The following is a 23,568-nucleotide window of genomic DNA, read 5'->3' as shown; positions in this document are numbered from 1 at the left end:
ACCAGAAGGTCCTCATACGTACATCTTTCATCAGTCATGTTGATTTTTTTAATCTTAATGATGTCAGTTGGGGAGAGCCACCATGGGGTACCTTTTTCAATCAGTTTTTTATACCTTTTCCACACTTCTAGTAATGGGCCTCTAATTATATGATTGGAGAAGCCTCTGTGGACCTCCCCTTTCTCTTGCCAGAGATAGGCGTGCCACCCGAATCTAATATTAAAGCCCTCCAAGTCTAAGAGATCTGTATTTCTAAGGGTGGCCCACTCCTTTAGCCAGCTAATACATGCTGCTTCATAGTAGAGTCTAATGTTCGGGACTGCAAATCCGCACCTGTCTCTTGAGTCTGTTAAATGTTTGAACTTTATTCTGGCTCTTTTCCCCTGCCATATGAACCTGGTCAGGGTTTTTTGCCAGTTTTTGAAGAGGGAGGTGCCTTTAATTATCGGGATGCTTTGGAACAGAAATAATAGTCTCGGAAGGATGCACATCTTAATTGCAGACATCCTCCCTGTCCATGAAAGTTTCAGTCTATACCAAGTGTCTAAGTCCTTTTTAATACCCTGCCATACCTTGCTATAGTTATCTTCAACCAGGTTTATATTTTTAGGTGAGAGCCAAATGCCTAGATATTTCACTTTGTTCACAATTTTAATACCGGTCTTTTCTTCCAGTTGGATTTTATCCTGTTCAGTCATGTTCTTTACTAGACTTTTTGTTTTCATCCTGTTTAGTCTAAAACCCGACAGTCTACTGAAATCCTCTAGAAGTTCTATCACCCTGCTTGCACTATCCACTGGGTTCTCCACAGACAGGACCAGGTCGTCGGCATAGGCCTTAAGCTTGAATTCTTTCTTCCCAATTCTTATCCCCCTCACATTTTCTGCCTCTCTTATTCTATTTGCGATTACTTCTAGTACCATTATAAATAATAGGGGGGACAGTGGGCAGCCCTGCCTTGTACCTTTCTTAATCTTAAATGGTTTAGTCAGATTGTCATTTATAATCAACCTGGCCTGTTGTTCTGAGTATATTGCCCTAATGCCTTTCATATAGGGGCCTTCAATGCCTGCCTTTTCTAAACATTGTGTCAAAAATTCCCATGAGACGTTGTCGAACGCCTTTTCGGCGTCTACAAAGATTAGTGCTGCAGGGACATCTATTCTCATATCTAGATATTCAATGATGTTTAGTATATGACGAACATTTTCTTTCTGGTGTCTGTTAGGGAGGAATCCCATTTGGTCTTTATGTATATACTTCACTAACAGACTCTTAAGTCTGCCAGCCATAATATCAGCGAAAATCTTATAATCATTATTAAGTAAGGAAATTGGTCTGTAATTTTTTTATGTCTGTTTTCCCTTCCTCTGTTTTTGGAATCAGAGTTATATAAGCCATTTTCCAGGAGGCCGGAATGTTCCCTCCTTGAAAGATGTTATTGATCACGTCTTTAAGCACTGAGGCTAGATATTCTTCTAAAGTTTTATAATATTTTGCGGACAGTCCATCTGGCCCTGGGGCTTTCCCAACCTTCATCCTGCTAATGGCTTCCTTAATCTCCATTACTGTGATCTCTTTATTCAATTGTATTCTATCCTCCTCTGATATATATTTCCCTTCCTTTTGATCTAGGTAGTTCTTAATTTCTGCACTGTTTTCCCTTCCTCTATCATACAGCTTTTCAAAGAATTGAGTGAACCTATTTTCTATTTCCTCTGGGTCTTCTATTATCTTATCTTCCATTATTATTTTATTTATCACATTTTGTTTCCTTCTTTTTCTTAATTGCCAAGCCAGTAGCTTCCCCATTTTATTTGCTGATTCGAAATATCTTTGTTTTGTGAAATTAATTTTCCACTCTATTTCCTGATTTAATATTGCTGAGTATTGAGATTGAAGTACCTTAGAGGCTCGTATAGCGTCCTCATCTGTTGGGTTTGTGACCAGTTTTCTCTCGTATTTTCTCAGTTGGGAGAGTATATCCTCTTTCATACGGTCCCTCATCTTTCTCCTGTAGTTATTTTGTTGTATTAAGAGGCCCCTCAGAACCGCTTTACTAGCGTCCCAGACCACGTCTATGGGGGTTTCTTTATTCAAATTTAACTCCAGGTATTCTTTTAGGGTGCCTTTAATTCTTTCCCTCACCTCATCATTGTCAAGTAGGTACTCGCACATCCTCCACCTCTTTTGTCCCTTTGCTTCGCTTTTTATTTCCATTTCTAAGGCACAGTGGTCAGACAATGTCCTAGGAAGAATTTCACACTTCTTGACCCTCAACGAGAGTACTCTTGTCATCCAGATCTGGTCAATTCTACCCCAACTCTGATGAGGTTCGGAGTAGTGCGTAAACTGTTTAGAGGTGGGATTTTTATGCCTCCATATATCAAGTATGTCCAAATTTCCTTCCATATCACTAAATGATTTTGGTAATTTACCCCTATCCGATTTCCCCTTCTTTTCACTCCTATCTAGCCTCGGCTCCGGAACCCCATTCATATCCCCCAGCAGAATTAATTTGTGAGCTTCCAATTCTAATAACATACTTTCAAGTTTCTCAAAAAACTCTGCTCTATTTATATTTGGGGCGTATACCGTCACAACATTGATTTTTCCCCCCCTGAAATTTAGTTGGATCCCCAGGATTCTACCTTCCTCATCTTTGCAAATCAGAGTTGGTTCCCACTTCTCTTTGACATATATTACTACTCCCCTTTTTTTTTTTGCATCAGAGTTAATAAAGTCTACTCCTAGCTTTTTGTTCCCCAGGATATGTTTATGTTTCTTAGCAATATGGGTTTCCTGGAAGCAGATTACATCGTACCTCTTATTTTTCACAGCTTTCTCAATTTTATTCCTTTTAACCTTCTCATTCAACCCATTCACATTCCAAGATAAAAACTTTAGTGTGTGTGTTATTGTTTACCTTTGTCTGCTTCTATATCTTTCACCAAAATCACCAACTAAAATCTGTCGCCTTTGTTTCCTGAGAGCTCCCCCTCTTCTGCCGTCTCCACTCCCACAACGGCCTCCTCATCATCTTCATCTGATTCTATTACCTCCTCCCCTGCTCTCCTCCCCTCCTCCTGTCTACATCTTATCTCTCCTTCCTCTTCTTCCTCCCTGCTCTTTGGTCTGATCTCTGCTTTTCCCAGGTCTTTCTCGTACCTTCTCAAAAACTTATCCGCCTCTTGTGTGTCCAACAGTCTGAACTTTTTCTCTTTGTAGTAGAAGCTAATCCCTTCCGGGAACTCCCATCGAAATGGTATCCCGTTTCTCTTCAAAGCTGCTGCCACTTGTTTGTATCCCTCTCTTTTACGAAGTAACCTAACCGGTATTTCCTTGTATATGATGATAGGCCTTCCATCAATTCTTAATCTGTTGTTATAGCTCTTTCTCAAAATTAAATTTTTCATTTCCAGAGAGTTAAAGATCACCAGACAATCCCCCAGGAATTTACTTGCTTTCATATGTTTGGGCCTAGTCATTCTGTATACATTATCTACACTAGCTGCCATCTCTTCCTCCCTTAAACCTAGCCAATTAGATAGTTCTTTGATCATTTTCCCTCTTATATCTTCATTTCTATCCTCCACTACTCCTCTGAATTTAAGATGCAGCTGTTTTAACCGCATGTCTGCCATGGCTAGGTTATCCCAAATCTTATCCTGGGAGATGCATAGCTCTCCCAACTCTTCTTTTACCTTCTGAGTCTCCTTTTTTTGTTCCCTCATCTCTTTCTGCAGCTTTTTGTTACACTCCTCAATCATTCTAGACTTAGCGGAGAGATCTTGAATTTTAGTTGAGAGCTCGCCGACTGCTCCTTCTATTTTTTTATCAATCATCTCCTGAACCTCTCCTAGTTTGTTTTCCATACATAATACATTCTGCCTAAGTTCTTCCTTTATTTTAGCCCACAGATTATCTAAATCTTTGATTTCCTCTTGCCGCGATAGCTTTCTATCTCCCGGGGTCCCACTCCCTTTCTTCCAATCTTTCCCGTCCCTTCCCGCCATTTCCGAATCTCCCCCCCCCCCTTACTTCCTTCTCCCTTCGATCCTCCAGTAAGCCCCGGTTTTGAGCAGGGATTGTCAGTGGTGACCCTTTATACTGAGTCAAGGGGCCAGAAAGGAGCCAATTTCCAGGCAGAGTTAAATGGCCCTCTCGGTACTATGTCCCAACATAAACTTCAAACGTCCCAAAACAAAGATCTTGTGTTCAGTCCAGCAGGAGAGGTTGAGGGTGAGGCAGGGTAAATCCCTCCCAGCTCCTGGCGATCTCTTTCTTAACCCAGTTCCAGTCCACTTTCCCACCTGCCCTACGTCACGCGGGCGGGGGATTAGCGATCCGATCGTCAAGCCTTAAAGCCTTAAAGGTATAAAATCCAAATTAGTCCACTTTTATCCGTGTAGCCAGAGTCCAGAGTTGCAATTATAATCCAAGTTATAGATCCAAATTATAGATCAAGCCCGGATTCCAAAAGCCACAGTCGCGTTCCAGGTCACGGTGTAGTGTATTCGTCTTTCTAAACCACATAGGATTAAGTAGTACATCGCTCCACCTCGCCTGCTAAATAATCCGTCGCTTATAACCCCCTATTTAGCTCCCATCACCCGGAGACTTCCTCCCGGGGATGAATAGGGGGTCGACAATGGGGGGAAAAGAAAGGGGGGGAAAGAAAGAGAGAGGAGAGCACCGAAGCAGGGTGTTTCGGCAAACAAGGGGGCTTTAGCGTCCACTCACCCTATACCTGCTGCCGCCCCGCCCCTAGCAGGTCCTTGGCCTCCTTCCAAAAGGGGCTTAGGCGCCCCAAGTCTTAATTGTGAAGTTATAAACTATAAACTATAAACGCCAGGAACTGTTCGTCCCTGCCTAGCGACAAACACAAAATGCACAGTCACCAAAGACGAACTGTAGGGCTCACCAGGGTCCGAGTAGTCCTTAATGTCCAATTCTGTCCAATCTTAAACCCTCGTAGCAAATTGTTCTTACTCAAACAGACTCTTCAAGATCCCCTCAAATCATCGAGCTTCCGTCTGCGCCATCTTATATCCTCCACTGAGCGGACTCCCAAACACAGCTCGAAACCCTCCAGGCACCACCCAGCTTCACTACTGGCTTAGCGCCTTACACACGTGCGTTTTATAAAAAAAGAAAACACATTAAAAAGAACGCTGGGGGTCCCCTTCTTTTCTTAAGGCGGCCCGTCGCCTATCCTGGCCGAAGCTTGAGGCGTCGCCCTGCAGAGTCGGTAAGTCCCCACTTCGCGCTCGCGGTCTTTCGTAGTCTCTTCGCACCGGAAGGATGATACGACCGCTCCCACGCTGCTGGGTACCTTCCCCCAAGGGTTCCCCCCTTAGGGTTTTGAGGTGCGCTGCGCCCTGGCGCCCCCAAAGCTTCCGCAGAGCCCAGAAAGCCAAGAGCAGGCTTTCCGCGCTTCTTCGCAGGTTGCGACCGGAACCGGAAGCCCCCATCTAAAAAAAAAAAAAACTAATTAAAACATTAAAAACCTGTCTCACCTTTAATAAATAGAAGGCAGTCAAGGGTTTTCCGCTCCACCACCATTTAAGAAGTCTTGCTGCCCTTTCAAGTAGCGGCTTGGCTGCCCAGAATGGCCTATTGGCACCACAGACATTCAGTCAAGCAGTTAAGCTCACCACAGGAAGCAACTGTGGTGTTTACTTGGCAAACAGAAACACAGATGCTATAATCCACACTATTTACAGTTGCTACAAGGCTTTACTCTCTGAGCCCAGAGAGGGTTCTAGTTTACAAAGTCCTTCCTTAGTCCACACAGCAAGTGCAAAGCCCGGTTGCTATGTTCTGCAGCTGCCTTAGCTCTCTAAGTCCAGAAGTCTTGCAAGTTGTCCAGCATCCCTCAGACAAGCTCTTCATAAAGTATTCCATGCTTTCACAGGATCATTCCATCAGTCTCCCATCTCCAACAGATTCTCCTGGGCTCCCCGACTATGAATGCTGTAACTGGAGTTCTTTTCTACCCAGTGGTACATGAAGGTTTGCCCAGCAACACAGATAAGACAGCTGCAAAATGCTTGCAGCTGCACTTGGGGGGGGGGGGGACACACGACGACATTTCCGCCAACTCATTGTGAATTAATTATTTTTCTCACTTTTCATTTTCTTTTTTCCTCAAGAAAAATAGAGTGTATATATATGTATGTGTATATATATATACACATGTGTATGTGTATATATATATATACACATAAACTATTTGTATATAGCTCATTCTCCCTGAATATCTCACCTAAAACAGCTCACCTTTGTTTTGGAACAATGGGGAATTAAGCAAGCTCTTTCTCCATACTTCTTGCTCTCCTTTCTCTCTCTCTATATATATATTCTGTTTTACAATTTTAAATACTCATTTTACATCCTTAAAATATCAATGACTTCCCTTCTTCTCTTTCCATGGTTCATTTACATATCATAAATCCCTGCATATTTTACAAAAACTATACCATTCAGTATTCCATTATTGCATCCATCAAAACTTACTTATACTGTTGAATTTATCTTAATTCTGCCGGCGTTTTGAGCTATACACAATTATTTCCCATATATTCAATAAACATTTTCCCTTTTAAAATAATTTATATTAAGTTTTTGAAAAAACATTATACATATAAAACAAACCCATTTCAAACATTACAATACAGACTTCTTTTAAACCCTTAGACCTCCTGAGAGCCAGTGTGGTGTAGTGGTTAAGAGCGGTAGTCTCGTAATCTGGTGAACCGGCTTTGCTTCCCTGCTCCTCCACCTGCAGCTGCTGGGTGACCTTGGGCCAGTCACACTTCTCTGAAGTCTCTCAGCCCCACTCACCTCACAGAGTGTTTGTTGTGGAGGAGGAAGGGAAAGGAGAATGTTAGCCGCTTTGAGACTCCTTAAAGGGAGTGAAAGGCGGGGTATCAAATCCAAACTCCTCTTCTTCTTCCTCCTTCCCTCCCTCCATGGGTTCCATCTTTAAGATTAAATTTACTGCATCTTTTACCCTTGTCTATTATGTAACCATAATTACCATTTTAAATTTTAAATTTCACATTATAAGTTTCTTTACATCCCTGCCAAAGATTTTAACTGTTTACAGTGGTCTTTTAAATAAATTAGAAATTTACTCCAGTCTTTAGAAATGTCAGTTTTGTCATTTCCGCATACTCCATCAGTTTCACCTGCCATTCTTCTTTTGCTGGTACTTCTCCTTCTTTTCATCTCTGGGCTAGTTGCATTCTCGCTGCCGTCGTTGCATACATAAAAAGTTTTTTATCTTCTCTTGGGAATTCTTCACCTATTATACCTAGTAAAAAGGCTTCTGGTTTTTTGACAAATGTATTTTTAAATATTTTCTTTAACTCATTATATATCATTTCTCAGAAAGCTTTTACCAAGGTACATGTCCACCGCATATGACAGAAAGTGCCCACTTTCTCTTCACATTTCCAACACATTTTAGAATTTGTTTTGTACATTTTAGCAATTTTCCCAATCTTCTTTAAACATATGTTCTTGTTCTCTTATTCTATATGTTAAGCCTGCAAGTTGTTCATATTCTATCAACTTACGTTGCCATTCTTCTTTGGTTGGGACCTCGCTCGTTTTCCATCCTTGGGCTAACAAAACACAGACCGCAGTAGTAGCATACATAAATAACCTTTTCTGACACCTGGGAATTTCAGTCTGAATTATCCCCAACAGAAAGGACTCTATTTTGGGAGGGAAAGTACATTTAAACATTTTTTTCCAATTCATTATGGATCATTTCCCAATACTCTTTTACCCTTTTACAAGTCCACCACATATGAAAGAATGTTCCCTCCACCTCTTTGCATCTACAACACTTACCTGATTCAGTCTTATACATCTTAGCAAGCCTACTCGGAGTTAAATGCCACATGTGAATCATGTTCAAGTAGTTCTCCTTCAAAGAATAACATGCTGTAAACTTCAAGTCACTTTTCCAGAGTTTTTCCAAGAGGTTAAAATCTATGTTGTGTCCTATATCTACTGTCCGCCTTTTGTTTCCCAGTCCAATAACAGGTTATACATTTTAGACAAAAGTTTCTCTTTGTTTTGTAGAAGTTCTTTTTTGAATTGTGAGCTTTGGTCCAAAAAACCATTTTTCCCCCTATCTAATTTAAACATTTTGTGTAACTGATGATATTGTAACCAGTCTGTAACATGGCTCCTTACATTTTCCATTAATTTCAGTTTGCGTCCCACAGCAATTCCCTATAAGCTGCCCCCTGTTTGTCCATATTAACTCTCTTAATAATAATAGCCTCGACAGGAGATAGCCATAAAGGTGTTTTCCTTTCCAGCTTTTCTTAATATGGGCTGGTAACTGTTCCTGCACTGACTGTTCCATTACATTGGCAAAGCTATGTCTTGAATCAGTGGCAAAGCTTTTTAGTATTGATTGACCTTGACCTCAGTTTTTATGGGTACTGGCTGACATACCAATCTGCAGATCAGATCAAAACTACACCCATATGAAAACTTAATATAGCTCCAAAATAAACCCCTTCATCACCTGCTATGAGCATCCATCATGACAGTGTGTAGACTTGGTCCAACTGTTAGCTATATTGGACTTTGCCAAGACTTGGAGCTTACACTGTTTGTGACATCATGAATGATATCAGGATGTTATGTTTGCATTCAACTAAGCTGTTTCCATGCCAACAGCAGTTGCCAATAAACTGCTGCAAGGAGGTAACCATCAGCCTGACAGCTAGTTCAAGGTTTAATTTTGTTTTCAGAACCTAAGCTTGAAGAGTGGTTACATATATATATATAACTTTAAAGCTGACTTCTAGTACTCAAAAACAAAACACAATGATTTAGTGAAACAAGGTGATCGAAAGAAAGGCGTGGTCTTACTTGCTGTGAGTAGGCTCAAATGTGATCCAGTTTCACAAACAGAATCTATCGTAGTAATAGTGTTTATATTCAAGATAGTTCCTTGACTATACACTACATCCTGTTCTGAAGAGTTTTTTTGGGTTTTTTTACTCATACCGGTTCTTTGTTTTAAGTGAATGTCTCTATAATATGAAAGCCCATGGATCATAATAATATTTTTGACATGGTTTATTCCTGCATCTCACTGCATGGTTTAATGCACTTGCTTCGATGGGAAAATTCGGCTTAACACTTTGTCAATATTCTAACTCAACTGAAACCAAGGTTATTCTAGGACCAAAATACCTAGGATTAAAGTGGAGGGATCAGGTGCTTACAGAATGACGTGTTCTCCAAAAAGCACAGTAATTATAAATTAAGGTCCTCCGGCTTAACAGAAGCAGAAAATAGATTATGCAGACTCACATATTGTGCTTGCTTATAACTTAGCTCCAGTACATCCCCGTGTTTTATTGGTCTTTCAGTCCCAGTTCTTTCACTGAAGATTAGGATACTGTGAGGGCAGTAGCTAATGAGCTGCATAATGGTCTTCTGCTTTCTCTTTATGTTGGATAACATAGAATAGTGATGTCCTAGTGATGATGAGTGGTATGGGGTGGGGACTGGTTGATGAATTGAAGGTGTATGGCGCCAAAGCGTGTTCTCCTTCATGGAGAGCAGGTGTTGCGGTGGGGGCCGCCAGGACACTCCAAAGTTGGAGGGCGGGCTAATTGATTGTTGGCCACTGATGCGATTGGAGCTTCCCTTGTTGTTGGGAAGAAGTTAATGTTGCCATTTATTGATTGACAGCCAGAAATAGTAAAACTCCTTGCACGAGGCTAGGGCTTCCTCTTTTCACCCATGCATCAGATTGCCCGTCCCTCCCTCCCTAGAATAGGGTTGTTCGCTTTGACCTTGCTATACCTGTCATGGGGTCGTCTGCTTTGGAGCGGGGGCCTGGTAGGAATTTTGTCCATCTGGCTGATTGGCTGGGGCCATTTGGTTTTTGCCTACTGCGTAGCAAATTGTCACAACTTGTAAGGTTGCGGTTAGGCATTGGTTTATGGTTTGGTTGGTTGAGGGGCATGGATTGGCTGTGCCTGCCCCTCTAATGCTGCTGCTGCAAGGGATTCCGTTAAAGGAATTGGGGGCTAACTATTGCTTGTCCACTCTGTCAAGGGGGCTCGGGCCATAGCAATGAGCTCCTGGTTGCATTTGGGGTGAGGGCAGGTTCCCTGCTCCGCGTAACCCCCAAGTGTATTCCCCCATTCTGACTTTCGCATTGTGCGGAATGTCAGTCTGTCCCCCATGGTGGGGGCAGATAGTCGCAACCAATGCCTAAGCAACCACTCACAAATCTGTATTTTAATAAAGTTGTGGCCAAAATTATGCAAAAAATCTTAAACAAAAATTTCTGTGTGATGTGTGAGTTATTGGGGTGGACCTGGGGACCTCGACACGCAAGAGAGGGTTGTCGCACTCAGGTCCTGTTCACAGGCTTCCCATAGGCATCTGGTTGATCCCTGTGAGAACACTTTGCTGGACTGGATGGGCCTTTAGACTAATCCAGCATAGCTCTTCTTATGTTCTCTGAGAGTCACAAACGTTGGAGAAAATAATAATTTCATAAAACTGTATTTTCATTATTCCATTTTCTCTTGAGTCTGTGACCTAGATAAACTGAAAGGGCCTGTACCTGCCTTTTACAGTACAGAATGAGCTGCTTTTAGGTACTGTACATAGTGAATGTCTAATCCAGAACACTGGAAAAAATAAACTGTTAGACTCTATGGTGTAAGCACGAAAAGAAAATCAGCTAGGCATGGCAATTGCGATTATTCTTGAATTGTTTTGTAGACGGATGAAAGAGAATATTGGGGGGACATGTAGTGAACAGGAAAATTAGTCAAAGTCTTAATAAAGAAAGACACTGAAAAATGGTTATATGTAGTCACATGATATTATTGATAAGGGCTGATCTGAAGAGCCAAATGATTTTGATTGGTTCAGGATGATGACATTGGGTTGCAAGTATTAAGTTTGCTGTGATCCTTTGATTGGTGAATAGAAATGACATGTGTATTCTGGAAATGTATTTTTTAAAGTTGCTTTGTATGGGGTTCTTTGCAGCCTCCTCCTTATTTTTGAGGCTGTCCCTGTGCACATTTGCATTTCAATAAAGACCTATCTTTTCACTTGGAGCTTGCATCCTTTTCTTCTGGGTTTCTGTGGGTATACGCTCCAGGCTGGAAACCCCCTTTTTAAATTTCTCCTACGCAAGTCAGGGGGCATACAGTAATAGAACTAGGCCATACTTTGAGAAAACATACTTAGACTATACATATTCACAGATAATAGAAACTAATCATTCAGGAAAGATTTTAAAGTCTTGGTTTAAGAGTCATATATGTTGCTATTACTCAGTAAATGTGGCATCTTTTCTAGGGTTGGAAAAGACTACTGTACAATCTTTGCCTCAAAAGCAAAACAATATCCAAACTTTCAGTGGTGTAGAGGATCAATGGAATTGGACCACGTTGCGGTTTATTTCTGCCTAGAACTTGACTTCTGCAACTTGATCTTACAGAAGGCTGGTTACTGAATATCAACAGATACTACGTGGCAGATCTGAGCATATTGGTGCATTTTGTGCATCCCACGTTGTACCTGCACTGTACAACATCTAGACAACAGTTCTCAATATAGCATTAAAAGCATTGACAAAAGCTGTAGCTATGTTTGCTTCAATAATGCTTGTATAGGTGGCACAGTTCTTCAGGGGTTGAGTTGTATAAGCTTCATCTGCTGCTTTGTGTATATAATTAGGCCATATTGATGTCTATTTGTCCAGCCCTCAGTGGCTTTAAATCTCTGTAGTCTTCTATACCATCTATCCTTTTAAAGTGTTTTTCTCCTTTCTTCAAACTGCCTACTGTCCCATTGTCAAGCTTATCTTTTATTTCCCAGCTACATTCGTAATCATTGAAGTATCATCAGCGGTGTATTTCCTTCCAAATCTACATTTAAACTTTGTTTAAACTGAGCATGCTGTGCCTTAAATTTCAGTTCTAAATGCCCTATCCAGGTATTAAAGCTGCATTGAGGTGTTTTGTACTTAGATAATTGATAGCTTAAGTTCCTGGCTGCCTTCATACATGCTGTTTCTATGGGTTCATTTCAAGGTAAGGCCTCGTCAGCGCGAGTAATTCTAGGTTTGTTAGCTGAAAGCAAAACTGAATGTAATTCATCTTTTATTGTTGTGCGGTGTATTTTTATCTTCCTCCTCCAAAACGATTCACACAGTTCCAGGTATTTCAATTCAACTGAGAACTGTATGTAGTTGTTTAGGAGGGTGCCATGGGGTCTCTCTGTTTTCTTAAGTCTCCTGGGTCACCTTAGCAAAATGGAACACAAGGCAAACAGTTTGAATAGCAGTAGAAATTTCCCTAATTAAAGAAATAGCTAGAGTTGTCATATCCACGTGCCATAGCTGTATGAAATGAGCTGGAAAGCATTAATTCTTTTACAAATTGGCTGACTAAAGTCAGGCTGTTTTGTTGCATTAGACGATACATCACCATATTCATAGCCTACACATGGCAACCATTTAGATTTGGCTTTTATGGAAGCTAAGCATTACTCACTGCCTTTGCTAAATAATTGATGCCCAAGATGTCGATCTGCCTAGCAATTTAATTCAGCAAGGTTTCCAACTCTAAATTAAAAAAAAAAAGGTGAGTCAGGCCAGTTCAAAGACTTGGTTCAGATTCAAAGTTCTGTGAATGGAGGAGAACAGTTTATAGCACTGTTTTAGAGATTCTTAAGAGCTTGCACAAGACGACAGACATCACTATAACAGGTAGATTTTGCAGCATTTCTCATTGTTTCAATTGCATAGGTTCTTGTGAGAATGGAATAAAATCCTTGCAGAGTTTAGTTGTACTTGCACTGTGCTGTAATGCAAGGAGTAAAACAGTCCTTCCATTTGTGGAAAAAGACATTTTCTGCACCTTTTGCTTTCATTACATAGTATGTGACTCCTTGCTACCAGGAAATGGATGGCAGGCCACAAGGGGCCGCAACCGGCGACTACCCAATGCAGCCACTTTCCACACCTGAGTTTTACAGCATCTGCCCCAATCTGACATAAAAGTTGTCATGCGACTTAACTTACTTGTGTTTTCTTATCAGTACTCTGAATTCAACTTTTACCAAATGGTAACCATACACCAAGAGTTTGTGGTAGGTGGTTAAGAGGGGCTGGCCTGTTGGTGAATGCATTTTCTGGGACCACTGACCCCCATGTGGATGTTTTTAAGTCTCCAGCAATGACCTTTTATATCTCCCCAGACCTTTACCCTCACATATATATTTTTAACTCTCTGCTGAATACCGCCTCTTACCACTGAAAATGGCATTACTACATTTATTAGTTGTTGGAATTTGCTCCGGAAATTATGAGTTGAATAATATATTTCAAATAAAATAAATACCGGTATTCACCATTGACAACACTGCATAATTTGGCTTGACAACCTAATTAATGACTAATTTGATTTAATGACTTCATAATGTGGAACAAAGGGGGAACATGGCGTGGCTTTTCCATGGCAGCTCAGCTGTTCTATAAAGCACCGTTCTGTCCACTGAAGACTTTCAAAATGATTTGCTCATGCCTAGCATTCCATATATATTGTAGTACATATTCAACAATATTTTCCACAACATTGTATGATTCCTGTATGCGTCCTACTGGGGGGGGGGTGAGGAGGGAAATACTAACAGAAGAGGGGGAAATGAGGCACTTTTGTGAGGGCAGCACATAAAGGTCACTGTAACTTCACATAAACAAGGCTTTTAAACCAGCAGCTTCTCACATACTTTGATTATTTTTTAACTGCAAATTATATTAATATTGTTCAAGAGAAGGCACTGCAATTCTGATTTATGTGACAGAAGACGGGGAGCAATCTTTTTCAGTAGCTTTAGCTTTGACATGCACTTATCTGCATGGTAAGCCTTAATAAATCCTGAGTGCCTGGTTGTTTATATCAAGCATTGTTTCCCGAACTAAAGTAAATAACACAAATGGTCTCCAATAGATTGACTGCCCACAGAGGAATCTAACCTTTAAGATGATGTGTGGGGGAAAAGTGGTCATTTGGCAGGAAAAATTCCCTGCAGACGAAAGATGCCAGTATTAGCAAATGAATCCAAATGTTCAACAGATGGTAAACTGAATAGGGTACAGCTGGAATTTTAGTTCTTGTCTGGGGGAGGTGGGAACATAGAGGCAAAAATGCAAAGGAGGAATAATAACAAAGTTATCTTGAAACAATGGTGAAACAAGGTCACACTAAATCATATTAATAAGGAAGGTAACAGTACTCCACTGGATTAATTTGGTTTTCAAATTATGGTATGACCTTTGGGCATCACGTATGGCATTCTAACACAAGGCAATTCTTTGTTACAAGTTAGATTTCTCTCCAGTAAATTGTCTCAAAATTATGTTTGCATGAATATGTATTTTATATTCCTACATGCATACAAAACCCCAGATAGCAAAACATATACAAGCAGTTACATTGGTTTGCCCTTTGAATCTGGAGCATGTAATATTAAATTTACCCTTGTTTTCAACTTAGGATTTACTAAATGATTTTAAATACATCAACAAGAAATATCAACATGGAATTTTAAATGGAGCAGGAAAATGTTAATCACTAAAAATATATGCCACCAGCCCACTTTTTCTTACTATTGCTCTCTACTGCTTAATGTCACATCCTTCATTGGTGGGAACCAGTTTTCAGTAAATATAAATTGTAATTAGTAGGCACATTACTTTGTTATTTTAATTGGGATTAAAACATAGTGTCCAAGATGCTCCTTCATTTCCTTTTAACGATGACTCGTTTCTTGTAAATTATATTGTTTTGGGTGGTTTTTTGGGTTTTGTTTTTTTTACAATTCCTTTAGTAGGTCAGAGATTTTGTAATTTAACGCTATTTAAATATGATGTGTATTTTTCCTGCTGAAGGTTTTCACTCTCTTCAAACAGGAGCAACTTGCAGCAAGTACAGGTACAGGAAACAAACAAACAAACAAACAATATGTTGTGCCTTTAAAAGCTGTGTAGCTAATGCAAATTAAACAAGGCAAGCCTAGAAAGCATCTTGAGAAGTAGAGACGTCACCTTGCCAACAAAGGTCCATATAGTTAAAGCCATGGTTTTCCCACTAGTGATGTATGGAAGTGAGAGCTGGACCATAAAGAAGGCTGATCGCCGAAGAATTGATGCTTTTGTATTATGGTGCTGGAGAAGACTCTTGAGAGTCCCATGGACTGCAAGAAGATCAAACCTATCATTCTGAAGGAAATCAGCCCTGAGTGCTCACTGAAAGGACAGATCCTCAAGCTGAGGCTCCAGTACTTTGGCCACCTCATGAGAAGAGAAGACTCCCTGGAGAAGACACTGATGCTGGGAAAGATGGAGGGCACAAGGAGAAGGGGGCAACAGAGGACAAGATGGTTGGACAGTGTTTTCGAGGTTACCAGCATGAGTTTGACCAAACTGCGGGAAGTAGTGGAGGACAGAGGTGCCTGGCGTGCTCTGGTCCATGGGGTCACGAAGAGTCGGACATGACTAAACGACTAAACAACAACAACAACAAGCCTTTTCTAGTATGAAAATACTAGAATACTATATGGAATACTAGAATACTATATGGAAAGCTTCACCAGTTGGCATTATGTCTGTCAGACATCTTATTACCTCTGTGAGGTCCCTGATTTACCTTTGGACCTTATACCTTAGCACAGCAGCTTGTAACGTTCTGATTTCTGGGGGTGGGAATGCTAGTTTGTTTTGCAAAAGGACAAACTTGAACTAGTTCCTTTTCGGACAGGATGAAATAGTTCTTTTTAAAAATGAACCTTTCCGCCACATGGTCAACTGAAGCTTCTTTGATTTACAGCTCTAACTTTAATTACACCTAGTGAATCCTATCCATTTCAGAGCAACCCCCTTTCAGTAACTGTTTTCACAATCTGAAGAAGCCTGAATTTGCATGACCTCAGTGCAGGGCAGCAGATACCATCATTGGAGGCAGTGGCGGAGCTTCATGCTCCAGCACCGGGGGGCAGAGAGCAGGCAGGGGCGGGGCTGGTGTGCGTCCCGTGGGCGGGGCGCACCACCTGCAGGGGTGGGGTGCCCAGCACAGGTGGGGGAGCAGCCGTGATGGCACCCTGGGGATTGTGCTGCTGAGGGCAGTGTGCTCTCCCCACACTCCTCTTCCTCCACCAGTGATTGGAGGGAAGCAGCTTGCAAAGCAAGGCCCCATATTCTGAATGATGGCAGGTGCAATCAAGGAAGGGGAGGAAGGAAGTTCGCTGCTCTCTGTGCCAACTCCTCAAATCAGGGATGTGTGTGTGTGCCATAACCTAGTTCTTCAGCAATCCTGGTTCCAGTCTGCTTTCTTGCTTCATTTCTAAAAATTCAGCTCCCCACTGTTAGGAAAATGCCAGGGAACTGCATCTTTTCCTCCAAAGCGGCCCTTGGGATGATTCATCAGTCTTCTGTCCCAAGTTGCTACTGCGACATATATCTGAAGATATATGCACACACAAACATAGCAGAGTTCAAAGCAGAAGCTGGACTTGAGGTGTAGAATACTAAGCTAATTTATTATGTACAAGATCAAGTGTTACAGAACAAAGAAATCATGGCTCTTCTCTCCTTCTTGTCCAAGAGAGAACAGAAAATGCAAAAGCATAATGTAACGGAACAGTCTAACTCAACTTATGTTCTCATGACTCCAACAGTGTGGAATGTCAACACAGACATGTGATGAAAACAATCACACATCAGCAGTGGGAAGGAATGAAATCCCAACACCCATATGTACTTGCTTATACTCCCTCTGTAGCTCTGATTGTTCAACACCACTTTCTCTGCCCCGCTGAAAGCTCTTAAATACACAGATCCAATAGATCTAGCTACCATACATCTCAAACCCCTACACTCTATCCCGTTCTTCTTGCAGGTCTCTTATAAAGCCAATGATGGAACAACTGGTTTTACATAGCAAGCACCTTATCTCTATGGTAACCCCATCATGGCCATGACAGCCTTCTTTAAAACAATCCTTGGTAAGAACTGAAAACAGAAAGACATGCAGAAGCTTTTTTTAAAACTCAGCATTTCCCGGTGAGGAAAAAGTTGCATCCTCTTTTTCTTACCTAGAAGCTACAAGTTGGATATGGAGACATCAGCCCTCCCTCAGTTAGTTATCTACTAAGCAACTGGTAGCCAGACAAAACTTCTGAAATTGGGGCCCCCGTTTAATTTATGAAAAATACTTCTATGTACCCAAAGTGCTGGTTTCTTCAAAAACATAAAAACACATGAAACTAGTGAAGATTCAGGACACCTCAACTCTAAATACCCGTTTCTGGACTTTTTGGAGGAAGCTTGAAGTTCCTATCAGTGACTCTTATAACTCAGCTATAAATATTTGGCAAGAAGAAAGTGTTGCAAGGCCTAGATGAACTCTGACAGAAGAGGAACATAAGTTACAACCCATCTATTGCTAGATGAAATGCTGTTTGATGGCTTCTTTCCCAGTAGAAAGCCTTATAAATATATAGCCAGAATGAGAAGATACTGCCCTAGAAGTCAGTACTAAACTTGTGTGCAGAGACCATTGAGCTTTACAAGTGAATCTATAGTTCAAACTAATATAATCTTCAGAGTCTTGAACGAATAAAAAGGTATGGCGCTGAAAGAAGAATCATTTAGTGTTACCATCACATTCTGTGCTTCACTTTTTTCCGGGGACTAAAGCACGTATTAGGATCAAAGCACGTATATCAACCATCACTTCATTTTCACCTAACATGTGCAGAACTTCCGGTCACTTGTCATGTAGCTGCATCGCCTGGACAGGAGGGCCCTGAAAAATATATTGGTGGTTCTTCCCCTGAAAAAGTAGTCTGAAACTTCTGGGTTGGCATGAGGGAAGGGGATTCTTTTTTATATATAGAATATTTATTAGGATTTTTTATAATGATACAATAAAAAAACAAAAACAGAAATACAAATACAAAAAAACACACCAAAATAAAAATAATTTTAAAAAAACAAACCACAGAGAATTTCCATTACTTATTTTCCTTTAGCTTGTTTCCCAGACCTCCTCATACCTCCCTTTTTTGTATTCCACTTCAAATTGTTGGTTCAGCAAATCCTTGCCCTTAAATTTTTACCTATTTCAAACCCTTTCCCCCCCCCCCCGTATTCTCTTAATGCATTACAGCTGGAAACCACTTAATTTCTATCCAACATCATTCTAACATTCATTAGTTTTACAATATTTCTGTAAGTAATCTTTAAATTTCTTCCAATCTTCTTCCGTCGTCTCTTCTCCCTGGTCCCGGATTCTGCCAGTCATTTCTGCCAATCCCAGAGGGAAGGGGATTCTTGTGCCTTTCACAGTTGCATGACAAGCATAAGTTCAATGAGTTAAGCCTTTACTAGCATTTATGGGGAAAAGTTTAACCATGACTGTAACACTCTAATTATGTCCTATGCCATCCCCATAGCAGCCATGGTTTTTGTTTTTTGCCATTAGCAGTTTTGTGGTTTTGTTATTTTAATGCAAGTTGTTTTAACTGTGACACTTTTGTAAGCCCTTTGGTTAGGGGGGGCTGTAAGTACAAGTAATAAACAAACGTTAATGGTGTCCTGAGTGAAGTAGTAGTTATAATTTCTGTTCTGAATCTGTGACACTTAACTTCAGTGCATAACCCACAAGTTTTTAAATTATACAAAGGAGAGAGAAAATCTATTTAATCTCTGCAACAACCATTACTCTATAAATATCCTCCTCTTATTTGACTTATTTTCTTAATTAACTTCATGTATATATGTCTTAACGCACAGTTCAAGTGAGCATAATAAATCATTCACTCAAATCCGCAATTGGTACAATGAATGTTAATACAACCATTTATTGCAATGAATAATTGCTCTGTTCCAGAAATCTATGCAGAGGTTATGCCTTCAGCTTCACGTATCTCTGGAAGTTCTTTCCCATGCATCAGGTCCTCTTGAAGATAGGGGCAGAGAACCAGGGAAAAAGTGAATTGTCTTGTGTGCGAGAGAGAGTATTTGTCCACCAAAAGCGCAATATTTACTAACTTCCCAATATACAAGCAGCAGAATTAAAATTAGAAATTCTATTGATGTTCAGCCTGAAGTGAGATTCAGCAGAAGTACGAGGCTCCTTCTCATCTGATGAATGTTATGAAAAGTGCAAAGAGCCTTGATAAGGCTGCAAAGTGCAAGGACTGTGGAATGCCCTCCCTTCCAAGGTGTGCCTGACCTAGTCAGCCTATACAGCATTTAATTGTACTACACAGTATACATATGCCCCCCATGGGGAAATACCTGAGTCACGTGACAAGACAATAGCAAATGCTAAACTCTTGATGCAGTCTCACATTTCTGCCTCTATGCATGTGCTATGTTTGTCAGTCTCTACATGGGGTAAGTAAATGCTAGGAGTGTTTTTTAAATTAAATTATTTTTAAAATATATACAGTGGTGCCCGCAAGACGAATGCCTTGCAAGACGAAAAACCCACTAGACGAAAGGGATTTCCGTTTTTCAAGGCGCTTCGCAAGACGAATTTCCCTATGGGCTTGCTTCGCAAGACGAAAACGTCTTGCGAGTCTTGCGATTTTTTTCGCTTTCTTCCCCCTTTTTCTAAGCCACTTAGCCGCTAATAGCTGCTAATCTGCTAATAGCGCTAATCCGCTAATCCGCTAATAGGGTTGCTTCGCAAGACGAAAAAACCGCTAGGCGAAGAGACTTGCGGAACGGATTCTTTTCGTCTTGCGAGGCACCACTGTACATTGTTTTTCAGCCAAAGTGACATGCAATCATAAAAGACAAAATATAATCTAAAACAATAAGGAATCAACAGCTTGCTATGCAGAAGAGAGCACAATCAGCTACAAGATCAGGCAGCAAAACCCATAAAAGGTAAAGGTAAAGGTACCCCTGCCCGTACGGGCCAGTCTTGCCAGACTCTGGGGTTGTGCGCCCATCTCACTCAAGAGGCCAGGGGCCAGTGCTGTCCGGAGACACTTCCGGGTCACGTGGCCAGCGTGACATCGCTGCTCTGGCGAGCCAGAGCCGCACATGGAAACACCGTTTACCTTCCCGCTGGTAAGCGGTCCCTATTTATCTACTTGCACCCGGAGGTGCTTTCGAACTGCTAGGTTGGCAGGCGCTGGGACCGAGCAGCGGGAGCGCACCCCGCCGCGGGGATTCGAACCGCCGACCTTTCGATCGGCAAGCCCTAGGCGCTGAGGCTTTAACCCACAGCGCCACCTGCGTCCCTTAGCAAAACCCATAATCTGGTATTAAAAGCCTGCTGAAACAAGATGGCATTCACATTTTTCTACTCGTTAAGAATTAAATGGTTAGTGGAGAAAGAGTTCTAGAGAAAGGGTAAGGAATATTTTTTAGCATGAGAACTGTTGTGCCTTTGGGGGCAATTTCTTAAGAAATTTTTTTTGGAGGGGCACATGCCATTGGTTGGCAGGGGCAGATACAAAATTGCACAGAGCAATGAATGTTATCATTTTTCTGGTAGGCTAGCATCTTCACAGTCACACTTACTTCCTTGTCCTCTATCAGGTGAGCAAGAAGCTTTATCAGACTTCCAGGCACAATTCAGTCAGGCAAAGCAGTTTGGTTCAAGAGGGTGCATCTTGCCCATGGGCAAGATAAAGAAGCCCTGGGCCTGAGGTTCCCCATCTGTGTTTTAGAGCTTAGACACCACAACCAAAAAGGCCCTGTGCCACATCCACACCAGCCATACTTCATATGTTGGTGAAATGCAGAGCCTCTCTAAAATGGTCACAGTAGGCTGCAAGCTACTCTCCCAGTTTCAGCCCAACCTGCCATAGGCTTTAAATACCATTGGACAACTCTGCAAGGTTGTTGTAAATCACCTAGCCATGGTCCCTTCCAACTTGCAATATCGAGGTAGCGAACTGCATTTGCTTTGAAGTGTGCATTAGCAATGTTATTTTTTAAAAAAGGATTTCAATTAAATAAGAATGACTTTATGTTGGATTCTCAGTTTCTTTAGAAGTAAATTAACACACACTCATAAAAATTGTGTTGCAAGCCATTTTTCATAGTTAACAGTGTACAATATGCATGTATAGGGTTGTAACCTTCCATTTGTATTTCTTCAGCTCTATCTCACCTACTCCTTGACATTTGTTGTTAGGGCAAATATTCCTGCAGGAAATGTCTAGCTCTTTCTTGCTAAATGAAATGGCCCTCTGCTAACACAGCTTTGATGGTTCTGCATGGACTCTCTGGTCCCCCTTTAAAATTGCCCATATTTTAAGAACATTTACAAACAAGGGGTGGTGGTGGTGAGTTCTTTAAAGAGCAGAGCTGCAGTTATGGTTCCTGGAGGTGTTATTATCCAGGTAGCAGACTATGATAGAGTTGATGTGGTACTGCAGCAAAAGAGGTAAAATGAGCCCATGGTTATATTTTTGAAATATGACTTTGGAAATTTGGAGTTTCTTCCTAGCTTCTGTGTGATCATAAGCAAGCTACAAAGGACCTAGTTTAAAGAATCTTCAACTAGTTGTGGGTGCTCAGTGCATTTGAAAATTTCATTCCCTGCCATCTTCTTTTATAGCAGACAGGCAGTTTCTAAGCCTTTGTCTTCGCAAACCTGCGTACAGAAAAGAACTGGATGTTATTCTCAAAACAATCGTTATTTTTGCCACCACTGTGAAATTCAAGAGAAACTTCACCAATTTACAGTTTTATTCATCTTATTTTCCTTTTATGGGCATTCTGGAAACACATGAATGGCCAACATGTGGTGGTAGCACTAAATAACATGATGTTTATAGGCCAACCTTACATTGGTGATAAACTCCTACGGATTTAGCATGAAATCGCCAGAAAAGTGTCATCTTCATACAAAAGTGTAAAAGTACAAATAACAAAAAAATGACAACAGTCGCCCAATATAAGAGATGAAAAGACGAAGTGATTATTTAAGCTTAAAGATATGCTTGGGCACAGTGGGCTCATCCACTAGAAAGCATGGGACTAAGCTGTTTCCTGCTTAACACCTGCTTTCTAGACACGCCCTACTCATTTCCCCAGGAAAACCCACCCTTTAGCGTTAGGTTGGAGCCAGTGTTAAGCTGGAGAAAATATGAATTGCTGTTGGCTCCAACTGGGGGAAAGCAGGGGGACAAGAGGAAGTGTGGATATTCCCAGAGCTTTAAAGCTTGGACCTGAGCTTAGAAACGTGGCACAACATCAGATCAGAATTCTAAACCAGGTAGGAAGCCTTGACAAGTAGAGAAGACTCCATGCACCAGACATTATTCCTCCAGCTTAGGAAGAGGGTCAGGGGACAGTCCTAACTCTCTTGTCTCTGCTTCCCTTCACCACATAATTCCCCCTATCCCCATTAATCACTGGAAAACAAGGAAGGGATTTATCTTACCCCATTATTGCCCTTTGGTTCTTCCAACACCTGCTTTACCAGAAAGTATATCATTTTAACTGGAGCAGAAAACATTAATACGATTTATTCATGCATTAATTGTTGAGTTAGTCACAAATTTTTGATCAGGGCTGTCCACTATGAAAGGTTTTTCGGTTGTTGCTGCTGTTGCTGCTGTTAAGTTATGCATGTGTCCCCACCCCACCCCTCCCTCCAAGCATATAAATTTTGTTCTTTTGGCCAGTCAAGAACATTTTCTCACAATCATGAATGCAGATTAGCATTACCTCAACATACTTCATCATGCATTTTGAATATGTGCTAGTGATTAGAGTCTCAAAATGCATGTGGTGCCTCAGGCATCTGCTGAAGGGGAGGGAAGGAGGAGAGGCAACTGCAAAGCCACCAGCTCAGAAGTGAGGGCGATAAAACAGTTGAGCACCCAAGGAAAGGCAATCATTCTGCCATAACTATTGTACCTACGTCAAAAGCATTTACTATATATACCCTATAACAGCTGCAACAATGTTATCAACACAGACCAAACAACCTGAAAACTAGATTTAACTCGTGGGATGGTGGCACAGGAAGCAAGTGCCCAAACAGAGGAGCAACTCAGGAGCCCACCTGAGGATGTGAATGTTAATTTGAAATATATTGGTTATATCTCTTTCATCAAATTAAAATAACACTCACACCCACAGTCCATCACCAGAAATGCAGTCTTTTTTTTTTCTTTTTTCTTTTTTTTAAATATTTTTTATTAAGTTTTCACATTTTATAGACATACACACACACAAACACAAAACACAAAAGAAAACATATATAATGTTCATTACCCTCTTTCCTTGACTTCCCCACATCTCTCCTTCCCACATTCCAATTTCAATAGTTAATTCAGCAAGTTATTTCCTCTTCTCTCTATTGTATTGTTGTCCTCTGTTCTTAATATTTAACATCTCTTGTTAGGCTCAAGTTTACTTATCCTATTTTTACACATTAGCTCCTTTCTCTAAGGTCGACCTACCCTCTCTCCCACGAAATCCTCCCTTTTTATTAAACAAATCATATCAAAATTAGA

At 41.0% G+C, this 23,568-nt stretch overlaps 2 protein-coding genes and 1 long non-coding RNA gene across 8 annotated transcripts in view; 1 reads left to right on the top strand and 2 right to left on the bottom strand.

Moving 5' to 3' along the window:
* LOC309367744 (uncharacterized protein) overlaps positions 1-8,657 on the bottom strand; it is a 32,939-nt gene extending 24,282 nt beyond the window's left edge. Inside the window, exons 1-3 of one of the 5 annotated variants that reach the window (XR_014167310.1) lie at positions 8,552-8,655; positions 7,864-7,939; positions 5,520-5,616 (exon numbers count right to left, since the gene is read on the bottom strand). Coding sequence is in view for 1 of the 5 variants with exons in the window: in XM_081907360.1 (XP_081763486.1) it covers positions 7,584-7,724; positions 7,864-7,924 (202 nt within the window). In the remaining 4 variants the exon portion in view is untranslated. Of the gene's footprint in view, positions 1-5,519; positions 5,617-7,193; positions 7,940-8,551 lie in introns of all 5 variants that reach the window. The other 4 variants (XR_014167311.1, XR_014167312.1, XM_081907360.1 and 1 more) reach the window with 4 other exon arrangements.
* Positions 8,658-8,687: 30 nt separating this feature from the next.
* On the top strand, positions 8,688-11,648 carry LOC309367768. Its single transcript, XR_014167340.1, has 2 exons — positions 8,688-8,762; positions 11,368-11,648. It is a non-coding gene; the product is annotated as an uncharacterized lncRNA (long non-coding RNA).
* A 9,468-nt stretch (positions 11,649-21,116) lies between these two features.
* The window catches only part of LOC309367739 (uncharacterized protein), a 177,185-nt gene continuing 174,733 nt past the window's right edge, over positions 21,117-23,568 (bottom strand). For both annotated transcript variants that reach the window (XR_014167309.1, XM_081907353.1), the window contains one exon: positions 21,117-21,695. The gene's annotated coding sequence lies outside the window, so the exon portion shown is untranslated. The remainder of the gene's footprint in view (positions 21,696-23,568) is intronic.

The sequence above is a fragment of the Podarcis melisellensis genome (assembly GCF_964234715.1).
Source record: "Podarcis melisellensis genome assembly, chromosome: 4".
Taxonomy (NCBI): Eukaryota; Metazoa; Chordata; class Lepidosauria; order Squamata; family Lacertidae; genus Podarcis; species Podarcis melisellensis.
This window is presented reverse-complemented; position numbering and strand designations above follow the sequence as displayed.